Source organism: Hyaena hyaena, unplaced genomic scaffold (genome assembly GCF_003009895.1).
Source record: "Hyaena hyaena isolate Hyena2069 unplaced genomic scaffold, ASM300989v1 scaffold_315, whole genome shotgun sequence".
NCBI lineage: Eukaryota > Metazoa > Chordata > Mammalia > Carnivora > Hyaenidae > Hyaena > Hyaena hyaena.
Genome location: NW_024080948.1, coordinates 369571 through 392722, shown reverse-complemented (window position 1 = coordinate 392722; position 23152 = coordinate 369571). Strand labels below are relative to the sequence as shown.

The 23152-nt window shown below is 42.0% G+C and overlaps 2 protein-coding genes across 5 annotated transcripts in view; one reads left to right on the top strand and one right to left on the bottom strand.

The window, feature by feature from the left end:
- The window catches only part of LOC120242771 (transient receptor potential cation channel subfamily C member 4 associated protein), a 77626-nt gene that overhangs the window by 16824 nt on the left and 37650 nt on the right, over nucleotides 1–23152 (bottom strand). For all 4 annotated transcript variants that reach the window (XR_005531163.1, XR_005531164.1, XM_039248700.1 and 1 more), the window contains exons 8-11: nucleotides 18751–18936; nucleotides 7477–7643; nucleotides 2291–2422; nucleotides 515–573 (exon numbers count right to left, since the gene is read on the bottom strand). Coding sequence is in view for 2 of the 4 variants with exons in the window: in XM_039248700.1 (XP_039104631.1) it covers nucleotides 515–573; nucleotides 2291–2422; nucleotides 7477–7643; nucleotides 18751–18936 (544 nt within the window). In the remaining 2 variants the exon portion in view is untranslated. The remainder of the gene's footprint in view (nucleotides 1–514; nucleotides 574–2290; nucleotides 2423–7476; nucleotides 7644–18750; nucleotides 18937–23152) is intronic.
- Nucleotides 13947–14461, top strand: LOC120242772 (60S ribosomal protein L27a-like). Its single transcript, XM_039248701.1, is given in 1 exon segment — nucleotides 13947–14461. A coding segment is annotated over 1 exon segment (447 nt). The 5' UTR covers nucleotides 13947–13971; the 3' UTR covers nucleotides 14419–14461.

Below are 23152 nucleotides of genomic sequence, written 5' to 3'. Positions count from 1 at the left end.
GTGCCAAGGTCAAGGGGTCAGCTGCTATTCTTCCCTCCCCCTGCACTGTTTTCCTTAGAGCAGAGAGTTTCTCTCTTGTGCATTCTCCACTGAAGGTTGAAAAATGAAACAAAGGAGGGTAGATGTGGTACATCTCCCTGTGCAGGTGAAGAATATTCTACCTGTTCAATAAGCAAATACTCAGCCTACTTTGCCCACCTGAAGTCCCTGTGAAAAGCCACGCTGTCCATTCCTGGCTTGAAGGGACAGACAGTTGAGAGATGTATTGACTCCAAGGGTAATAAGGGGCCAGCAGCTCTGTACTCCCCTCCCAGGTGGCCGTGAGGGTTCAGGGCCTGGCACAAAGCTAGGGCTGCACGAATGGCAGCTCTTATTACAGTATTGTCAAAGTGCAGCCGCACGTGGTAACTGTGTGACAGCCACCCTCACAACTCCAAGGTCCTCCTGAGCTAAGGTCCAAGAGAGGGGAGAAGCCCGTACAACAACTCTCCTTCCAGGGACAGCTCATACTTACTCATGGTGATCGCTGAAACTCTGGAGAAGCCTCAAGAACTGTATCTTCAAGGTGATGTCCTAAAACACAGGTGTATCCTTGATGTTAAAACCATCACCACAATGTTCCCAAAGAAAACAAAACATTGTGGTAAGAGCCTGGATGTGTCGCTTTGCTTCTCTGAGCCTCTGTCCTCACACAAAATGAGCGCTTTTCTGTAGTCGGAAACCCTTTGCAGACTTCCACAACTGGCCAATAAGAGATCAAGCTGCTGCAGACCCTTCCTGCTACCGCCCGCCTCCGCTGCCACCTACACCTTGGATAAAAAAATAACCGAAATTCTTTTAAACGTGAGGCTAACTTCATAAGAAAGGAAAATCCATAGGAATCGGAAATGAAGAAAGGACTGCATTCAGAGCAGTGAGCACAAGAGCGGATGGTCAGCAGCCCCGGGTGGGATGGAGAAGTGGGAATGGCATTTACTCATGCCAGGGCTTGGGTTTAATGCCCTACAGAGACTAGACAGAACCCTGCACCCATATAAAGTTCTGGGAAGCATGTACATTTGGTGAAAGAAGGGTTAGAAAAATCCCACATATCAGCCCAGGGAGCTGGCAAAGACGCCTGTTTCCGCCAGGGTGCTGCTGGTGGTGAAGGGGAGCTCCCCAGAAGAGGAATCTGGGTTCACACTACCAGGGCCGAGGCACTCAACATGAAAACTTGCCCTGTGGCCTTACTCATAAAGAACCTGGCAGACAAAAGCAAGTGCTCTGAAGAAATACTTCCAGAGGTAAGGCTACATTCCAGAACACGAGGCCACATTCCACCCTGAGGGGAATATGAAGATTCAAATGCAAGTATTAGCATCCCATGAGTAATCCAAGACCATAAAAAAAGTACGTTACAAGTAACGAATATTAACATAATGATTAAAGACCACGTTGCTTTTGACAAAGGACCAGATGTGTCAAAATGCAGAATATATTTACATAAAATTAAAAACTCGGATGGATGGGCTGAGAGGCAAATCGGACAAGGCTAGAGAAGAACAGTAAGCTGGAAGGTCAGACACTGTGGGAAGTCCCCAGAACATGGCACAGAGACCAGGGAGAGCCTAAGGCACCGATGGCCATGTGGCACTTCAAAGTCCCAGAGCACTGTCCTCCTGATACTGGTGACCAAGCCTCCACATGGCCCACAAGGACAGCGGGCAAGGGAGTGTGACATTCCTTCTGCAAAAAACAGGCTCAGAAACTGAGCGACTCATTCAAGCTCTCCCAGCAAGCTGGGAGGCACAGAGGCCTCCTGACTCCCAAGTCAGTGCTCTCTCCAGTGCACCATAAAAGAGACCAGGAAGACGTGAGCCTTTGACCCTTTTAAAAAAAAAAAAGTACCCTAAAGCCCTTTCTGATCACAGATCATTGATGCTGCATGGTCTCAGAGGGCAAAACTACTACCAGCGGATGTGCAATACTGTGGGGTCGCATATAGAACAAGGGGAAGCCTGTTGTGAGGTAAGAGGCGCCCTGCCTGGAGGAAAGGGAGTGCCCTGTCCCAGAGGTGTGAATGAGAAAGCTGACAGAGGGCCTCAGAAGGGATTTCGGCACAGGTGGAGGGGTGCGGTCACACCCTTCTCCAAGGCAGCTTCCACTTAAGGGATGATACAGACTAGGACTTTATTTCTATTCTTTCAAAAAAAAAAAAAAAAAAAAATGAGACTACAAAGGGTCATCAGCAGTTCTGGAAACAACTACTCCTGGCAAGTAAAGCCCATCTGTTGCCGTGTCCCCAGCTCACCGGGCTACAGTCACAGTTCTGGTTGTGACCGTGAAGGACAAGGGCAGATGCTGAATGCTTCCTCCAAATCAGCTTATCGAACAAATTATTGAGCCCGGGGATCAGCTTGAACTCTGCAATCATTCTGTGAACCTGGATGGGGCAGGAAAGCAGAAAAGCATTACCACAAGCATGCTGTGAAGACCCATCAAAGTCTCCTGCTCGGCACCTACAAAACCATCTTTGAGGACAGAGAAAGCAACAGTCAGTAGGGACTGTTGAGATTTAAAGAAAATACCTCATGTAGCCACCCCTCTCCACACTCACACTATACACAGACATACTTTTGCACTCTGCACAGATCCCCACAATACTCCTGAGGTCACACGGTATGGTGGGTCCTCTTTTAAGAACATGAGTTTTGGATTCAGAGAGCCCTGGGTTTGACAAGCAGCCCCAACACACTCGAACATGGTAACCTTAATCAAATTTCTTAATTTGTTTGTTCTTAGTTTGTTTCCTCCTCATATCATTAAAATACAAATACCCCTCATGCTTCAGAGTAGGACAGATTTCAACTAGAGACAAGATAAACATATTTAAAAAATGTAAACCCTAAATATCCTAGAAAAATCTATGCAAAGATTTTTTTAAATGACCACACATCGAGAAAGATATTTTCTAAAATATTAAGTATATTAAGTATACCTAAAAGTCCAAAGAGAGAAAAACGTTAAATTTAACCATATAAACCTTTAAAAATTCTCTGTGGCAAAATTCATAAGCCAAGCTGTAAGACAAATAGGAAAATGGAGACCATACTGGCAATCTCAAATCACAGGCAAAAAACTAATTTCCTCTGTAAGGAATCCTACAAATCTCTTAAGTAAAAAGACCAACCTTACAGAAAAAAATGGGCAAAGGTTATAGACAGGAAAATACAAGACATTCTTCAATATATGGCAAGTGTCTACCCTTACTTATAATATTAAGAGAAATTCAAATCACAACCAATTTTTCACTTTTTCAGGTTAGCAAAGAACAAAGTTTTATAATACTGTGCTGGTGAGCTGGGCTTCAGGCATGCTCACTCACTACTGGTAAGAGGGCATTTGCTGAACTGCCTGCAGAAGGTCATTTCAGTGAGATCTCTAAAATCTACAAATGCGTCTTCCCTTTGACCAGCAATTCTACTTTTAGGGATTTGTTCTCAGATCCATGTACTAAATGACAAATGCATAAAGTTGCTCACTAAAGAATGGCAGCATTATTTGCAATACCAAAAAAACAGATATAACCTATACTTCCCATCAGTGGGTCATTAGTTGCGTAAACTATGGCATATCCATTCAGTGGGATATAAGGTCCCAGAAGAAAGAGCCAGGTCTTTCACACGTAGTGAATTGAGCATTTACTAAGATACAATATTAAAAAAGCAAATATGTACATGCTATATAACTCACTGTGTTAAAAATAATGAGAGGAATATATTTGCTTTTATAAGCATAAAATGTCTCTAAAAGGATACATGAATAACTGGTAAAATTAGATGCTTCATGGAAGAACTTCATGGAAGAAGGATCAGTGAGGAGAAAGGCTTCATTGATCCTTACACATTTTAATATAGAACTATGTGAATTATTTGCCTATATATATTTACCTAAAACAAAGCTATTATTACTTCTTCTTAGGGCTCTTGTAAGGACAAAACCAGAAAATGTATGTAAAGTCCTCAGTACAGGACCAGTGCTTATTAATTCTCATTCTACAAGGAGGAAGGGGAAGCAGAGCAGGACAGATGGGCCAAGGCAGTGGTGGAAATGCAGCCTAACTCAACTGCTCTGATCCTAAAGCCTGCCCTTCAGGTCTACCACAGGTGTGTTTTATTTATTTGTTTGTTTAAAAATGTTTATTTTTGAGACTGCATGCGTGCGTGCGGGGGAGGGGCAGAAAGAGGAGGAGACAGACTCCGAAGCAGGCTCTAGGCTCCAAGTTGTCAACATAGAGCCCAACACGGGGTTCAGATCCACGAACGGTGAATGATGACCTGAGGCAAAGTCAGATGCTTAACCGACTGAGCCACCCAGGTGCCCCGGCCAGAATTGGACAAAGCTGTGACTCTGGGCAACGTTCTTCTTTGAACCTGAGTCCCCTGATGGAAAATGAGGGCTAGTGAAGCCACTGAAAGGATTCAGTGAGGTAATGTGGCCCAAGTGCAGGGCCTGACTTTACAGGAAGTGCTGTATTGACTGTTTACATGAGCACTGGAGAACTGGAACTCAGGACATCTGGGTAGAGTTTCCAGTCTAGTGATTTCAATTAAGCGAAGACTGGTCGGAGAACTTGGCCTGAACGCACAACAAGAAGGCCACTCTAAGGAGGGACCTTCTGGGAGGCTGGACCAGGGAATCCCTTTTCCTTGTGTCCCAGCCTCGGTGAGGTCTGTGGATCCACATCCCCATGGCACCGGCATGCAGCAGGAACATAGTCAGTGCTGACTGTGCTCATGAGGATGTGCCAGCAGAACACTGGTTCTCAGGTGGGCAGGATCCTGAGGCCAGCCTGTGGTGCCTCCAACGCAGCAGCGGCGGTAATCATACAGGTTAGCCAGAGAAACCAATGACTGATTCATAAAGACTTGGTAACAGGAAGGCTCAGGAAGCAGGGAATGGTCATGGGGGACAGAAAGCAGATGGATCTACTGATTCGTGGAACCTGAGAGCATAGCCCTTTTTGTACCCTGGTTTTTTCAAGTATCAAGTGAGGGGAGAGGCAGGCACCACTTGTTTTATAACTTACCAATTACCTGAAAATTCAAATATGAGTAACTGAAAAAAGGTAAAAGCACTGAACACATGTAGGGCACAGTGACACAATATTTTTTTAACAAATGTATTCCATATTGAAGGAAGGAGCTTCAATGCCATGGAGGTCAGGGTGGCGCCTTATCCAAGGTCCTGGTTTTTTTTTTTTTTTTATAGTTAACATACTGTTATATTAAAGTGTACAGTATAGTGGTTCAGTTCTGTACATTACTCAGTGCTCATCATGATAAATGTACTTTTAATCTGCTTCACCTATATCACCCATCCCCCCACTCATCTCCCCTCAAGTAACCATCTGATTGTTCTCTATAGTTAAGAGTCTGGGTTTGTTTGTTTTTTGGGTTTGTCTCTTTTTTTCTTCATTTTGTTTCTTAAATTCCACATATGAATGAAATCATATGGCACTTTCTCTGACTGACTTCTTTCACTTAGCATAATACTCTCTAGCTCCATCCATGCTGTTGGAAATGGCAAGATTTCATTCGTTTTATGACTGAGAAATATTCTCTTGTGTATATCTACACCACATCTTCTCCATCCATCCATCAAAGGACGCTTGGGCTGCTTCCACACTTTGACTATTGTAAATAATGCTGCAATAAGCATACGGGTTCACATATCTTTTTGAATTAGTGTTTTTGTCTTCTTTGGGCAAATACTCAGTAGTGGGATTACTGGATAATATGGTAATTCTAACTTTTTTTTTTTTTTTTTACAAATAGTTTATTGTCAAATTAGTTTCCACATAACACCCAGTGCTCATCCCCACAAGTGCCCTCCTCCATGCCCATCCCCCCCTCCCCCCCCCCCCCCACATCCATCAGTCCTCAGTTTTTGTCAGCATTCAAGCGTCTCTCATGGTTTGCCTCTCTCCCTTTCCCCCACCATTTCTCCCCTTCTTCTCCCCCTTGTTCCTCAGTTAAGTTCCTCCTAATCCTCCTATACGTGCAAACATATGATATTTGTCCTTCTCTGCCTGCCAAGGTCCTGGTTTTAAATATGAGCCGCATGCTGACAACCTCCAAGGTTCTAACCCCAGGCCTGACCTCTGCCCTAACTCCAGGTGTGGGTAATCCAGGTGCCAATTCTGAGAGAAACCTCAAACCTATCTTGTTCAAACTGAATTCCCTGCCTGTCTCCCTACACCTCCAATCCTCTCCCCCAACTCCTAACCCACGGTCTTGACCATCTCAATAAATGGTCAATCCAACCTCCCACCTGCTTGGGCCAAAAACCCTAGAAGTAGTCAAAGAAGTCACCCTTAATCCCTCTTTCATGCCCACATCCAAACTATCAGCAAATTCTACCTGTTCTACCTTCAGAATATATCCAGAATGCAAGCACTTCTCACCACTCCCCTCCACCAACATGCTTGGTCCCAGCCACTATCATCTCTTTCACATGGTTGCCAGAGGGGGTAACCTCCCAGTCACTCAGAGTAAACACTCACGTCCTGAAAATGGCCTGTGAAAGCCAGATGCGGTCTGGCCTCTGCGTGCTCGTCACCCCTCCCCTAGCTGCTCATTCCAATCCATGCCCTGGCTTCCCTACTGTTCCACCAACCCACCGGGCACACTCACACCTCAGGACTTGCTCCCTCTACCTGGTAGGCTGCCTCGGGGGTTGGCATGCATGGCCCCCTCACCTTCTTGAGGACACTGTTATGTTGGATGTCCTCTTTGCAGTGAGTCTTCTCTCCGGCTACCCTATCCAAAATTGCTCCTCACCTGTGAGATGGAGATAACTGCACCTATCTTGCATGGAGCTAAGGTGATGGTCCAGTGTCTGACTCAAAAAGGAGCTTAAGGATTGTTGAGCACCCTCTGCCAACTGCCCACCTTTTTTTCAACCACAGGGCAATGATTAGTCAGCAGGAGAGGGCTACTTCTCATCTACCCTGAAGAGGAGTGCTACTTACTTCCAGAGCTCTCTTCCTCCCTCTGTAGGTTATGGGCTCTTGCTCCTTCAACCCCAGCACATGTGGAGCCCTAACAGCTGCCTAGTGTTTGTAACTGGACACAGCTCCGGGCTCTGGCCCACCTCCTTGAGCCCCCATCGAATTGGCAACTCCTCCAGTGCGTCTACAGGGCAGTCGTCCTGCCACAAAGACCCTTTACTCTTCACATTAACAAGGTCAGGTAACATGGCCAAGCTACCAGCTTCTGCCCTGGGCACTGATGCTCTGCCCAGAAATGCTGCCCACAGCAAAGTATGGTGGAAAGACTGAAGACTCTGGAATGAGACTGGTTTCCTGATATGTAAAACAGAGATGAAGAGAACGACCCCTGCACTTTGCTGGGCTGGAGAGATGGCCTAATGGAGTACTTAATGCCCCATAAGTGCTCAGAAAGCGCTTTTTGGAGACGTGGGGGAGAGGCCCACCTGGTTTCGCTGACGCCCCATCAGCAGCACGCAGAGAACATAGAGCACTTCCAGTTTGTACATGATCTCATGCATGATCTTCATTGACTGAGGCAGTTGGGTCCTGGTGGAAGTGTGAGGCAGGCCAGTCTCCTCAGAAGCCCCTGGAGGAGGAAACACAATGGAGGCTGAGACAGCCACCGGGAGAGACAGTTCAAGTCACTGCTTGTGAGGAAACATGTTTCTGCCCCTCAAACCTGCTCTGGACAGACTTGAGGTAACAGCGTCATTAGACTGGCCCCTGAGCCCATGACAGAGACTCTGAAACCCACAAAACTCCTCCGGGCCCACAGGAGCCAGGCAAGCTTAAAAGCAGAAAAACTGACTCTGCACATCATAAGAAAAGAAGTTCTGTATGTATGGTGACAGATGTGAGCTAGACTTATTGCAGTGATTATTCTGCACTATGTACAAGTATCAAATCATCATGGTGAACGCCTGAAAATAATATGTTGTATATCAATTATACTTAAAAACAAATCGACTCTGCAGCTACACTGTATCTCAGACTAACACAGTGAAAATGCTCTGACACAGCCAATGCGGCAACAAGATCCATCCCTTCCTGATACTCTTCTTTCCTGTCACCATCAGAGAGTGTCCCACACCCAAGTGCCTAGACAGTGAGCTAGCAGCAAATTGTGCCAAACTCTCTCTTCACAAATGACTCTAAGTACTTGGTTCCTCTGTCTAGATTCTACAAGGAGGCACTGCTAAAAGACTGAGAGGGATCCTTTTCCAAGATTTCTTTTCTCCTGACATGCAAAGAACCATCTAAAGTTTTCTAAGGTTCAACTTTCCAAGGCAGATTGGGCATCACAATTGCTGTTAGTGATACAGATGAACATACTGCTTACTAGCAGACTTCCATTTTACCCAATTTCATTGTTAGTAACAATGGCAGCATCTAAGTAATATTTCTGGGACACAGTATGTGCCAGGCATTGTATTTTGGGCTGTAGGTAAACCAAAACATTTATTCTACTTCCCAGTTAATAAGAAAGTCTCAATGAGTCATGCAGGTCACAGCGAAGTGTACTCATGGGAAGGGGCTAGAAACAAAGTGCTGAAGGCTGAGGGCTCTGGAGTTTTAACCTGCTGGCCGTATGACACTGGTCAAGTCACCTCCATACTAGGCCTCAGACTACCTTATAGAAGGGAAGTGACAGGAGTGCTACTGTGGATGGCTAGGGGGACTATGCAGGATGAATGAGAACACAAGAAAAGCCTAGCACCTGGTTCTTGGGAAGCCTTCCGTAGGTCCCTATTATTTTAAGAGTACTGGTCAGGGTAAAGAGACCTTAGGGTTTACTTCCCCTCAGTTTTCCTCATGTTTAATGTGAAAGGATGAATGAGTCACTACTAAGGTGCTTCCAAGCTCCCACTGGAACTGCTACCCTAGAGGCCTTTGGCAAAGGGCCAGAAAAACTCTACGGTACAGAACAGTGGTTATCAAATAATATTTGGGTAAGGTGCATGCAAAAGTATGGGGACTTCTGCAAGGTGATATCATGATACAAAGCCCAAGTTATTCTGCCCTCCTGACATGAAACTATTTTTTACAGCCATATCGTGTCACAAATAAAAAATCACAACCCTGGGAGATGACCAGTTGTTGAGTGAAGCAAGACTCAAAGGCAGCATGGCACAGGTGTTGAGAGCACAGACCCCAAGCCAGCCTGCTGCATATGTCCCAGCTCTACTGTTCACCAGCTGGGTGGCCTTGGGTAAGCTGGTAGATGTCGCTAAGCTTCAGTATCCATCCTCACCTATAAAACTGAGGTAACAGCAACAGTACCTATCTCTTACCAACATTGCAAAAATGAAAAGCATTTAATATATGCAAAGTGCTGAAAACAAAGCCTGCCACATGAATAAGTAACGTGAGTATATATTAAATAGAAAATGAGTTTTTCTGCTAATGCTTGCTTGCTACTAGCTTTTTTTCTTCTTAATCTGCAAGGTTTTTTTAAATTAAAAAATTTTAAATGTTTATTTATTTATTTTGAAAAAGAGAGCAAGAGAGAGAGCAAGCCAGCGACCAGGAGGAGGGGCAGAGAGAGGAAAGAGGATCCCAAGAAGGCTCCATACTCACAGCATGGAGCCTGACACAGGGCTCAGTCCCACAAACCGTAAGCTCATGGCCTGACCTGAAATCAAGAATTGGACGCTCAACCAACTGAGGCACCCAGGTGTCCCTATCTGCAAGCTCTTAATTGCCACTAAAGTAGCAGTGGGCAAAGACTTAAGAAAAATTTATGGGAGAAAACCGAACTGAGAAAAACTCTACCTCAGGAAACATTCATTTTCGTACATGTTGGGAGGAAAATCATAATTACTCAATTTCCATGCTGGGACACTGGCCAAGGTCCCAGAACAGTTTAAGAGTCAGCTGATTCGCGGAGACAATCTGGAGAGCTATGGTGTAGACTCTGCCTCTGCTGCACACTTGCCGCGTGGCCTGGACAGCCTCAGAGTCCTCATCACCTAGCTCAGGGGGCTTGAGGGCAACTGTGAGACAGGACGCTTAAGGGAAGGGCAGGCATAGCGAATGCCACACAAGCCCTCCTCAGTAATAAATATCTGACAAGCCCTCCTCAGTAATAAATATCTGGGAAGAAGAAACACAGGCAGTTCAGATGCTTCCCCAAGGCACTGTCAATCTTTGGTGCCTGGTCTGCACGGGCCTGACAAGAAAGTCTCTGGGGTATTTTCGAGAAAGGCAGTTCTTAAAGCAATGCCCAGAGCTCAGCAACAAGGTTAATTTTCAAGGATGAGCATGGGCAAACTAGTTTGAGAGGTTTGTGCTTCCTTCCAATCTCTTCAGCCCTGATTCAAAGGGTCGCTACCCTCCACTGGTCTACACTGCACTCTAGGGCATACTCATTCTTTTTTTTTTTTTCCTAAAACAGCTTTGAGCTATAATTTAACATACAATTCACCTATGTGAAAGTACAATCCAGTGGTTTTTAGCATATTCAGAGTTGTGCACACATCATAACTGATTTTAAAGCATTTTCATCACCCCAAAAAGAAGTCCTATTCTCACTAGCAGTCACTCCTCTTTGCCACCAAACCCCTCATCCCAAGGCATCCACTAAAGTACTTTCTGTCTCGATGGAATTACCTGTTTAAGACATTTCATACAAATGGAATTATAAAATATTTGGCTTTTTTGTGCCTGGCTTCTTCTACTCCACACAGTGTTTTCAAGATTCATTCAGGTTGCAGCACGTATCGGTATTTCATTTTTTAAATTGCTGAATAATATTCTACTGTATGAATATACCACATTCTGTTATCCACTTATGTCCAGCTGATGGACATTTGGGTTGTTTCCATACTTTGGTTATCATAAATCTGCAGCTACACATATTCACGTGTAAGTTTTTATGTAAACATATTTTCATTTCTCCTGGGTATATAAGTAGGACTAGAATTTCTGGGTCATATGGTAACCCTGTTTAGCCTTTTGAGGAACCGTTTGAAAAGGGCCAGACTGTTTTCCAAAGTGACTGCACTATTTTACATGCCTACCAACAGAGAATGAGGGTTCTGATTTCTCCACATCCTTGCCAACACTTGCTATCATGTCTTTTTGATAATAAACATCCTAACAGTATGAAGTAGTATCTGATTGTGGTTTGGATTTGCATTTCCTGATGGTTAATGATATTGAGTATCTTTTCATGTTTAATGGCTATCTGTATATCTGCTTTGGAGAAATGGGTCTTTAGATCCTTAGCCCATATTTCAAAATGTGTTGTCTTTTTATCATTGAGTGTAGGAGTTCTTTACAAATTCTAAATTCAAGTCCCTTATTAGATATCTGCTTTGCAGCCAATCCATTTCTGCAAAGAAGCCAGCTGGGATTTTGACACATCTCGGCACGTGGAGTACTGCTACCTTAATCATACGGAGTCTTCCAATCCATGAACACGAGATAGCTTTATGTTTATTTAGGTCCTCTTTCACAATAATAAAAATGTTTTGTAATTTTCAGAGAAGTTTTGCATTTCTTTTTAAATTTATCCCTAAGTGTTGCATTCTTTTTGATGCTCTTGTAAATGAAATTCTTTTCTTAATTTTGGTTTGTTCATTGCTACTGTATAGAAACAATTGAATTTTGTATATTGACCTTATATTCTGAAACTCTGTTGAACTCACTTACTAGTGTAGTGGGTTTTTGTTTTTGCTTTTTACTGGATTCCTTGGTTTTTCTATATACAAGATCTGTGAAGACAGCTTAACTTCCTTCTAATCTGAACGCTTTCTGTCTTTCTCACCTAGAACCTCCAAAGCAATGCTGAGCTGAAGCAGCAGCGGCAGTCGTCTTTGTCTTGTGCCTGTGCCTGACCTTAGTGCGGGAGCAGCTTTCAGTCTTTGGGCATGAAGTAGGCGGGCTGTGGGTTTAAGATGCCCTTTAATTGGCTGAGACTGTTCCTTTTTCTTCCCAATTTGAATGTTTTTATTATGAAGGGCTGTTGGATTTTGTCTGCTTTTCTGCATCTACTGAAATGATCATGTACACTTTTTTCTTTCTTCTACTGACACAGTGTGTACATCAATTGATTTTCATATACTGAATCAACTCTGCATAAATCCTACCTAGTCATGTATATACACTCGGTCAGGTGTATGATCCTCATATGTTGCTAAATTTGGTTTGCTAGTATTTTCTTGAGGATTTTTACATTTATATTCATGAGAGATATTGGTCTGTAATTTCCTTGTAGATCTTTGGTTTAGGTAGCAGGTTAATTATAACCTGGTATGTTGGGAAGTGTTTCTTCTTCTTCTATTCTGTGGAAGTCTGTGACTTATTGGTGTTCTTATTTAAATGGCTGGTATAATTCATCAGTATAGCCATGTAGGCCAGGGCTTCTTTTGGGGGGTAGCTTTTCCATTATTAATTCAATCTCTTTACTTTCATAGGTCTGCTCAGATTTTCTATTTCTCCTCAGCTGCAGGAGTTTTTGTCTTTCTTATCATCTGTCCATTTCATCTAGGCTGTCTAATTTGTTGGCATACAGTTGTGTACAGTATTTCCTCAGAGTCCTTTTTATCTTTGTACATGTCATGTACCCTCTTTCATTGCTGGTTTTAGTAGCTGGAATATAATCTTTTTTTCTTCCTTGATCAGTGACGCTAAAGGTTAATTTCGTTGACCTTTTCAAAGAACCAACTTCTGGTTTTGTAGATTTTCTCTATTATTTTTCTATTCTCTATTCCATTAATTTCTATTCCAATTCTATTATTTCTTTCCATCTGCTTGCTTTGAGAAAATAGCTTGCCTTTTCCTTTTTCAATGACTTAAGGAGAAAAATTAAGTTACTGATTGGGGATTTTATTTTTTGAGTTTTTTTTAAATGTAGGGATTTATAGCTATACATTTCTCCCTTTTGCATGCATTAGCTGTATTCCTTAAGGTCAGTATGTTGTGTCCTCATTTTTCCTCATCTCAAAATACCTTTGAAAAATTTTTTTTAATGTTTTATTTATTTCTGAGAGAGAGAGAGAGAGACAGCGTGAGCAGGTGAAGGTCAGAGAGAGAGGGAGACACAGAATCTGAAACAGGCCCCAGGCTCTGAGCTGGCTGTCAGCACAGAGCCCAACGCAGGGCTCAAACCCACGAACTGTGAGATCATGATGTGATCCAAAATCGGATGCTTAACTGACTGAGCCACTTGGGCACCCCTCAAAATATCTTTTAATTTTGTGATTCTGTCCCTAAACCATTGGTTATTTAGAAATATATTACTTAATTTCCATGTTTCTATGATCTGATTTCTACTATTACTTCATTGTGATTGAAATACATGGTTTGTACAATCTTAATCCTTTCAACTTTACTGAGGCTTTTTTAGATGGCCTAGCATTTGGTCTACCCTGATGAATGTTCCATATGTGTGTGAAAAGAATGTATATTCTGCAGTTGTTTGGTGGTATTCTATATGTATTTAGTAAGTTTAGTTTGTTTAAAAAATTTTTTTAATGTTTATTTATTATTTTTGAGAGAGAAAGAGACAAGAGCACGAGCAGGGGAGGGGCAGAGAGAGAGAGGAAGACCCAGAATCTGAAGCAGGCTCCATGCTCTGGGCTGTCAGCACAGAGTCTGATGCGGGGCTCAAACTCACGAACCACGAGATCATGACTTGAGCTTAAGTTGGACACTTAACCAACTGAGCCACCCATGCACTCATTTGTTTTTTAAGTAGACGCCATGCCCAGGGTGGAGCCCAACGTGGGGTTTAAACTCACAACCCTGAGATCAAGACCTGAGCTGAGATCAAGAGTCAGATGCTCACCCAACTGAGCCACCCAGCCACCCTAAGTCTAGCTGGTTTAGCGTGTTGTTCAAGTCCTCTATTTCCTTCTTGATCTTCTGTATAGTTGTTTTCTATATTATTCAAAGTGGGATATTCAAGGCCTCCCTCTTTCTTCTGGGTCGCGGACATGCGATCCAGATTGAGGAAGACCCGGAAACTTCGGGGCCACGTGAGCCATGGTCACGGCCGTATCAGGAAGCACCGGAAGCACCCAGGGGGTCGGGGTAATGCTGGTGGCATGCATCACCACAGGATCAACTTTGACAAATACCATCCAGGTTACTTTGGAAAAGTTGGTATGAGGCATTACCACTTAAAAAGGAACCAGAGCTTCTGCCCAACTGTCAACCTTGATAAACTGTGGACCTTGGTCAGTGAGCAGACACGGGTAAATGCTGCCAAAAACAAGACTGGAGCTGCTCCTATCATTGATGTGGTGTGACTGGGCTACTACAAAGTTTTGGGAAAGGGAAAGCTTCCCAAACAGCCTGTCATCGTGAAGGCCAAATTCTTCAGTAGAAGAGCTGAGGAGAAGATTAAGGGTGTTGGGGGAGCCTGTGTCCTGGTAGCTTGAAGCCACATGGAGGGAGGTTCATTAAATACTAAAAGTGCTTTTCTGAAAAAAAAAAAACAAAAACAAAACAAAAAAAAACCCAACAAAGTGGGATATTCAAGTCTACTGCTTATTTCTCTCTTCAAATCTATTAGTTTTTATTTACTTTTTGGCTCTGTTGTTAGATATATTTATAACTGTTATATCTTAACAGATTCACCCTCTTATTATTATAAAATGTCCTTTTTAAAATCTCTGATAACATGTTTTGTTTTCAAGTCTCTTCTGGTATAGCCACTCCAGCTTTCTTAAGGTTGCTTTTTGCAGTATGCATCTTCTTCTATCCTTTACCTTCAACCTATTTCTATCTTTCAATAGAAAGTAAGCCTCCTTATAGTCTACATTCATTTGGATCTTTTCTTACATTCCACTATGACAATCTGTTTTTTGAATAAATTGTTTTACCATATTTATATTTAAGGTTATTAACGACATAGTTGGATTTACTTCTGCTTTTTTACTTTTTGTTTTCTACGTATCTCATGTGTTTTTTAAATTGCTTTATTTCTCCTGTAATTCTTTTGTAGTAAGTGAACAGCTTCTGGTATAACATCCTAATTTCTTTAATGACTTTCTCTATTTTTAAAGTTACTTTCTTTCCAGTTGCTATAGGGTTAACCATATACATCTTAACTTGACAGAATCTTTTCAGGTTTATACTAATTCCATAGCTCCTAGATAGCTCTACTCCCTCTCCTGTTTTTGTGCTATTAGTTTTATATATACTACATCTACATATGCTAACCAACAATATATTGTACAACACACTGCACATACTGTTATATAATACACTGCTGTAATTATTACCTTATATAATTTCATGTCTGTTAAAGAAGCTAAGGAAAGAAAGGAGAGCAAGTAAATATTAGTAGGGTTTGTATACTGACCCTCTTATTTACCACTTTCATTCTCTTCATGGATTCCTGTCGATTCAAGTTACTATCTGGTATAATTTCCTTATTGCAATACAACTTTGGTCCCATCCAAGTTCCCACAAAATTTGGTCCCACAGTTTCTTTGTGCTGCTACTGTCAAATATATTACATTTCTGTATGTTACAGATTCAACAATGTAATTATAAATATATGGTTTTACACAACTGCTTTTTAAATTAGTTAAGGAGAAGAAATACGCACTTACATTGTCATTTTATGATCCTCTAATTACCTTTAGTAGTCCTCTTTGTTGTTCTGTATAGATTTACATTACTGCCTGAGGTCACCTGCTTTCCGCCTGAAGAACTTCCTCTGGTATTTCTCATAAGGCAGATCTTTTAGTAATGAATTCTCTAAGTTTTTGTTTATCTAGCAAGGTCTTTATTTCACCTCTGTTTCTGAAAGTTTTGCTGCTGACTTTTCTCCTTTCAGCCCTTAGGTCATCCCACTGCCTTCTGACCTCTATTATTTCCGAGAAGTCAGCTATTAATCTTAAGAGACACTGAACACAAGGGCTTGTTTTTCTCTTGCCATTTTCAAGATTTTCTCTTTGTCTTTCAGCATTTCTATTATGATGTGTGTGGGTGTGAATCTCTTTGAACTTATGCTACTTGCAGTTCTTTGAGTCTCTCAGATGTGTAGATTAATGCTTTTAAATTTGTGAAGTTTTCAGCTACTACGTCTTTGAATATTCTTCTTCCTTCTTTCAGTGAATTCTTCCTTCCAGTTATTTACAATTTTAAACCGCAGAACTTCCATTTGGTTCCTTCTGTATCTCCTCTTTACTGATATTATTTGACATCGTACTGTCACCATAGCCTCTTTAGCTTCTTCTACTTCTTTAGGCATAGCTTCCTTTAGTCTTTGACCATCCTTATGATGGGTGCTTTGAGGTCTCTGTTAAATCTGATATGTGGGCTCTCTCATATTTCTGTTGCCTGTTTTCTCCTGTATATGGGCCATACTTGCTTTGCATAGCTCATAAATTTTGTTAAACTGACATTTTAGGTAAATACGGCAATTGTGGATACTGGTTCCCCTTCCTCCCTTTCAGGGCTTGTTATTCTTTTGTTCATTTGTTCAGTGACTTGTCTAGACTATTTCAGCAAAGTCTATTTCTCCATGGACTAGAGAGGTCCCTGGTGTTTTTTCCTCAGGGGAGTGCAGACGTGGGGATGTTTACAATTTCCCTGGGTGACAGTGTTTATCCAGGGCTCTTTCTGGCTCTTTCCCTGGCCGCTCTGTTAAGATTTCTGCCTCATCTGGTATGAAATCCAGCTGTCAGATTCCACTAATTGCTGGCTGAATGCTCTACTGTTTTTGACAATGCCCTGGCGCATAATAAAGTGCTCCAAAGTCTAATCTAATTAAAACTGGGCCAAGGTAGTTTCTGAGACTGACGTTGGTTTTGCTCTCAAAGGAGCTCTGCTTAGCTGTTTTCCTGATTCTTACTGGTAAACTACCCAGCCTATGGTTTACTTTTTTTTTTTTTAAATATTATTTATTTTTGAGAGAGAGAAAGGAAGAGGGTGTGTGCCCTCAAGTGAAAGAGGGACAGAGAGAGAGAAGGAAAGAGAGAGAGAGAGAGAGAGAAAGAGAGAGAGAGAGAGAGAACCCCAAGCACAAATGAACCCTGAGATCAAGACCTGAACTAAGATCAAGACCTGAGCCAAAATCAAGGAGCTGGACACTTAACAGACTGAGCCACCCAGGCGCCTAGCTGCTTGTTCTTACTTAAGAGCTAACAGTCTCCTTTTATTTGCTTACCACCAAAATCTACATTGTTTTCGAGAATACCCTTAGGTCTGAACTTCCCTACCTTCTGCTCTCACCCATTACACTTCTCCTCCTGGCAAAGTTTTGGTGCCACTACTCTAAGCAGGGTCAGCAGACTCAGTCTTTTTGGCTTGCCTCTCCTTACATGGAAGCTCTCTCCTACACCTGAGTTGGTGCAAAGGCAGTAGGGTCATAGAACTCTTGCTTGCCAGGGTAGGGCACAGCTTCTGTACTCAGTGTAGTACAAAGGTAGTCAGAAGAAAGGAGCTGCTGGCATTATGTGGAATAAGTGAATTAAACAGAGTCAGAAAGAGAGAGACAAATACTGCATAAGATCACTTCTATGTGGAATCTAAAGAAGTCAAACTCAGAGAAACAGAATGCTGGTTATCAGAAGTTGGGAGAATTAGGAAGATAGTGGTCAAAAGGTACAAACTTCCAGTTATAAGATTAATAAGTTCTGGGGATCTAATGTACATCATGGGGATTAATATCTGAATGATGCTAATAAAGTAGATCTTTAACGTTCTCACCACAAAAAAGAAGTATGTATGTGATAGGATGGAGGTGTTAGCTAATGCTATGATGGTATCATTTTGCAATATATAAATGCATCAAATCAACATGCTATACAGAGTATTATAAATCAATTATACCTCAATAAAGTTGAGGCAGGGAGCCCATGACCTGTAAGGGTATACTCATCAAGAATTTAGCTTCTTCAACTTGGAGTTGGAAGGAATGAGAAAAGCTGGTGGTCTGCCCTCCTCCCCTTCAACAGTGAGATACAATATTCCTTGTTTGGGAATTGTGTCCCCTGTTGAAGGTTGTGTCTCTGGCCACACCAGCTCAGAGTGGAACTCCCAACAAGCAAAACTTCAAATGTCAAAGACACTCACTGTTCTGAGTTTTAGCAGATTTCCTTGAAGAAATGTTTCCTCATTTGCTGTGCTCTCAGAACAACTTCCACATATACATGAATGGCCTTTGTTGTTTTTTATAGGTTTTGTTTACAGTTGCAATGGGGAGCAGGTCCACAGAGCTCCATACACTGCCATCCTGGAACTAGAACTCCTCCTTTCACTTTTACCTGCATGATTACAGTGAGAATTCCTGGGTTTGTACAACCTGACCCCATCCTGCTGGCCAGAGTCAAATGCTTCACCATTGAACATATGACCCAAGATAGGCCAGAGTCCTTCACCAGGAAGCTACTGCTGAAACTCGGAGTCTACTCATTTATTAGGCAGTCTTCTCATCAGAACAGAGAGAACACCAAAGAATCATGGAGTATGAAGAAGAGACATGGAAAGGACTCTGTGAGTTCCTAAGAATGCCCTGGTTATTGGATCCAGCTAGTCCCTTCTCCCTGCCATCAGGTCCACTGTGAGCAAATTTAAAGAGGCTAGTCACTAGCTTTCAAAAGTGTCTTAATAGTTATGATCTAGGACTTCCCTGAGGAAAATTCTACTTTGAGCAAATTTCAATTAATTCTCCTCGGAAAAGAGGTCAAGAATGGCTCCAGGAGCCTAAGAGAAAGCTCCCCACATAATAGAAGACCTCCCACCCCCACTCCAAGTACCTTGATTGTGCTCAGACTCCTCATTAGCCACTCGCATCAGGGCATCCAGCACCAAAGCATTGTCTAGCCACGTGTACCATTCCTCCAACTCCTGAAGGAAGCTAGCCGTGCCTGTTGACTCTGACACCTTTCGAGTTGCAAGCTTGCAAAGCCGCTCAACAAAGCCAGGGATGCTGAGAAGGGCCGCTGCAAAGGAGAGAACAAAAAGAGGGAATTTTCAAAACAGAGACCAGCTCTAAAGCCCTCAACAAGGAGCCTGTCCCCTACCTGCGGTGGGAATGATTTTTAATCTGACAGTAGCTAGTCAGAGCTTCCCTTTAAAACGAAATGCCAACCAAAATAAAACAGTACTTAAAATTATAGAAACAAGTTCAACTGTAGCAGATGTAGAGAAACAGGCTCTCTTATATCTACTAGTGGGAATGTAAATTTGAATAACTTTAATGTCTTAAGTCTATGTGTCTTTGAGCCAGGAGCTTCATTTCTGGGAACTTCCCATAAGGACATAACCAATTATTTGTACAAAGGCATTCTTTGATGTAGTTTCTGCAATAGCAAAAGAATAAAGATAACTACATGGTCATCAACAGCATATTGATTAAAACAATATATCCAATACAATAGAATACAACAGACAGTAAGAACAATGACACATATATCTTTATACAGTGACTTAGCAAAGATATTTAAATCTACTTGTTAGAAAAAAATATTAAACAGTATTGGCTTAAGCCCATTTTCTTTAAAAATTTGAAAAATTGCTTCTTTAAAATATGCACACAATATACACATAAAGAATGAAGGCCATACAACAAGGGGTATACTGTGGCCATTCCTGAGTAGGAAAGGATATAAATGCTTTTCTTTTCTTTTAGAGAGAGAGAGAGAGTGGGGGAGAGAGGCAGAGGTGGGGGCTAAAGGGAGAGGGGAGGGAGAGAAAGAGAGAGACAGAAGAATGGAGAGGGCGAGGGAGAGGATCTTAAGTAGGTTCCACACTCAGCATGGAGCCCGACACAGGGCTCAATTCCATGACCCTGGGATCATGACCTGAGCTGAAATTAAGAGTTTTATTTTTATGCTCCATCAACTGAGCCACCCAGGTGTCCCCATTTTAATGCTTCTTTTAAAACTACTTCTCTCTAGGGGCGCCTGGGTGGCTTAGTCGGTTAAGCGTCCGACTTTCGCTTGGGTCATGATCTCACGGTTTGTGGGTTCGAGCCCCGTGTCGGGCTCTGTGCTGACTGCCAGCTCAGAGCCTGGAGCCTGTTTCAGAGTCTGTATCTCCCTCTCTCTCTGACCCTCCCCTGCTAACGCTGTCTCTCTCTCTCTCCTAGAAATAAATAAAAAATTAAAAAAATTAAAAAAAAAAAAAAAACAAAAAAAACCCTACTTCTCTCTAGAGGTGCCTGGATGGCTCATTCGGTTAAGCGTCCAGACTCCTGATTTTGGCTCAGGTCCTGATTTCAAGGTTCATGGGATCAAGCCCTTCATCAGGGTCTGCATTAACAGTGCAGAGCCTGCTTGGGATTCTCTCCCTCCCTCTTTCTCTGCCCCTTCCCTACTTGTTCTCTCTCAAAATAAATAAATAAACTTAAAAAAAAAAACAACACCTTACTTCTCTGTAGTTTGATTTTCCTGTAACAACCATGTACTAGTAGGAAGAAAGAAGCTTTTTTTTTTTGGTAAAGAAAGAGACTGAATAATCACCCAACTCCTATTTCCCCTAATCTCATTTTGCTCACAATAATAAGATGGAAATTCTGACCAGCATCACAGAACATAATACATTTCGGAGGCAGGGAAATCCAGGTTGTAGATCTTGGATCTATGATTTAACCTTCTTTTAAAATAAGGACTAACATCTCTATGTATTTGCTTATACATGTATTAAATCTTCCTGGAAGGACAGAAAACACCAATGGTTGCCAAAGGCAAACAGACTTAAGTGACTAGAAATAAGAGTGTGAGGGGGTAACTTTTCAAAAACACCTTTTTAAACCTGTAGATTTTTTTAGAACCATGTGAAGGTATCTAGTTGAAAACAAGTAGGTATTTCATAACACCAAGACAGTACTATTAATTTGGGGGGTATAATATGGTATTGGAGTTGCTTTTAAAAAAGAGTCATTATCGGGGCGCCTGGGTGGCTTAGTCGGTTGAGCGTCCGACTTTCGCTTACGTCATGATCTCGCGGTTCGTGGGTTCGAGCCCCGCGTCGGGCTCTGTGCTGACTCCCAGCTCAGAGCCTGGAGCCTGTTTCAGCCTGTGACTCCCTCTCTCTCTGACCCTCCCCTGCTCACGCTGTCTCTCTCTCTCTCTCTCTCTCTCCTAGAAATAAATAAAAAATATTTTAAAAAAATAAAAAAAATAAAAAGAGTCATTATCTTGTGGAAACACTGCAATATATGCACATTGAATTTTACTGTATCTGAGATTTGCTTCAAAATAATTCAAAATAAGGTGGGGGGGGGCGCCTGGGGATCTCTGTCAGTTAAGTGTCCAACTTTGGCTCAGGTCGTGATCTCCCAGTTCATGGGTTGGACTCCGTGTTGGGTTCTCTACTGACAGCTCAGACCCTGAAGCCTGCTTGGGATTCTGTGTCTACCTTTCTATCTGCCCCTCTCCTACTTACCTCTGTCTCTCTGTCTCTCTCTCTCTCTCAAAAATACATAAACTTTAGAAAAAAGTTCAAAATAAGGTAGGGGAGGAGTGAATGGGGATAAAGAGAGGCCATCAGTTGACTTGTTGAATCGAGGTGATGGGTAAATAGGTATCATAATGTTACAGATGTCATACTCTGTATGAAGAATCTAAATGAAAAAAACTTAAAAAATTTTTTTGATGTTTTATTTATTTCTGAGAGAGAGAGAAACAGCGTGAGCAGGGGAGGGTCAGAGAGAGAGATACAGAATCTGAAGCAGGCTCCAGGCTCTGAGCTAGCTGTTAGCACAAAGCCTGACAATGGGGCTCAAACCCACGAACCATGTGATCGTGACCTGAGCCGAAGTCGGACACTTAACTGACTGAGCCACCCAGGGGCCCCAAAAACACTTTTAAAGCAATTTTAAAATGTTTACTTATTTTCAGGGGGACGGGGCAGAAAGAGAGGGATAGAGAATCCCAAGCGGGTTCCAAACTAAGAGTGCAAAGCCCAACAAGGGGCTCGATACCACAAACCATGAGATCATGATCTGAGCCAAAACCAAGAGTCAGACACTTAACCAACTGAGCCACCCAGGTACTCCTAAATGAAAAATTTTAAAGTAAAATTGAAAAGAACACAATATTAAAGAAAATTCTTCAAAACTAATGTTACAACAAAGTACAGCAAGAATTGTACAAAGTCATATAAATTCAGCTCAGCAAATAATCTTAGCCCCCTTTCCATCTTCTATAAATTAGTGGCTATAATGTCTGATGTCATTAAAAAAAAAAAAAAAAGCAGGGGTGCCTGGGTGGCTCAGTCAGTTAAGCATCTGACATCAGCTCAGGTCATGATCTCTCATACCTTGTGAGTTCGGGCCCCACATTGGACTCTGTGCTGTGACAGCTCAGAGCCTGGAGCCTGTTTAATTCTGTGTCTCCCTTTCTCTCTGCCCTCCCTTACTCACACTTGGTCTCTCTCTCTCTCTCTCTCAAAAGTAAACATTAAAAAAATTTTTTAGAGCTAAAATTATATTAAAATGAACTTTTCTTCAAAGAGCTGAACACAGAATTACCGTATGATCCAGCCACTCCACTCCTAAGTACAGGCCCAAAATAACTGAAGAGGCACTCAAACAAATGCGTACAGACACATGCTCATGATATTTCACAACAGCCAAAAGGGGGAAAACAATCCAAATATCCATCAAAAGATGAATGAATAAACAAATTGTGGCATATACAAATATTATTCAGCTATAAAAAAAATTAAACACTGATGTGCTACAGAATGGATGAACCTCGAAGTCTTCATGCTAAGTGAAAAAAGCAGGATACAAAAAGTCACATATTATGTGATTCCATTTTAAAAATATCTAGAATAGGTAATAAGAAAGCAGGTAGTTGCCAGGGTTGGGGAGATTGGGGAACAGCTGCTTAACATATACACAGTTTCACTTTGGGGTAATGAAAATGTTGGAGGTGTGGTTGCACAAACTGTAAATGTATTAAATGCCACTGAATTGTTCACTTTAAATGGTTTATTTGGTTATGTGACACTCACCTAAAAAAAAATACATTTGAGATACCATTTTTTATTTATTGGCTTGGCAAACATCAAGAAGTTTAAAAAGGCCCTGTACTGGAAAGCATGTACAGGGGGGTTGCACAGAAGAGAAGATGAACCAATAATTTCTTTGGAGGGTTAATTTGTCAACATCTATCAAAGTTTAAAAGGCAAATATCCAGCACATCATAC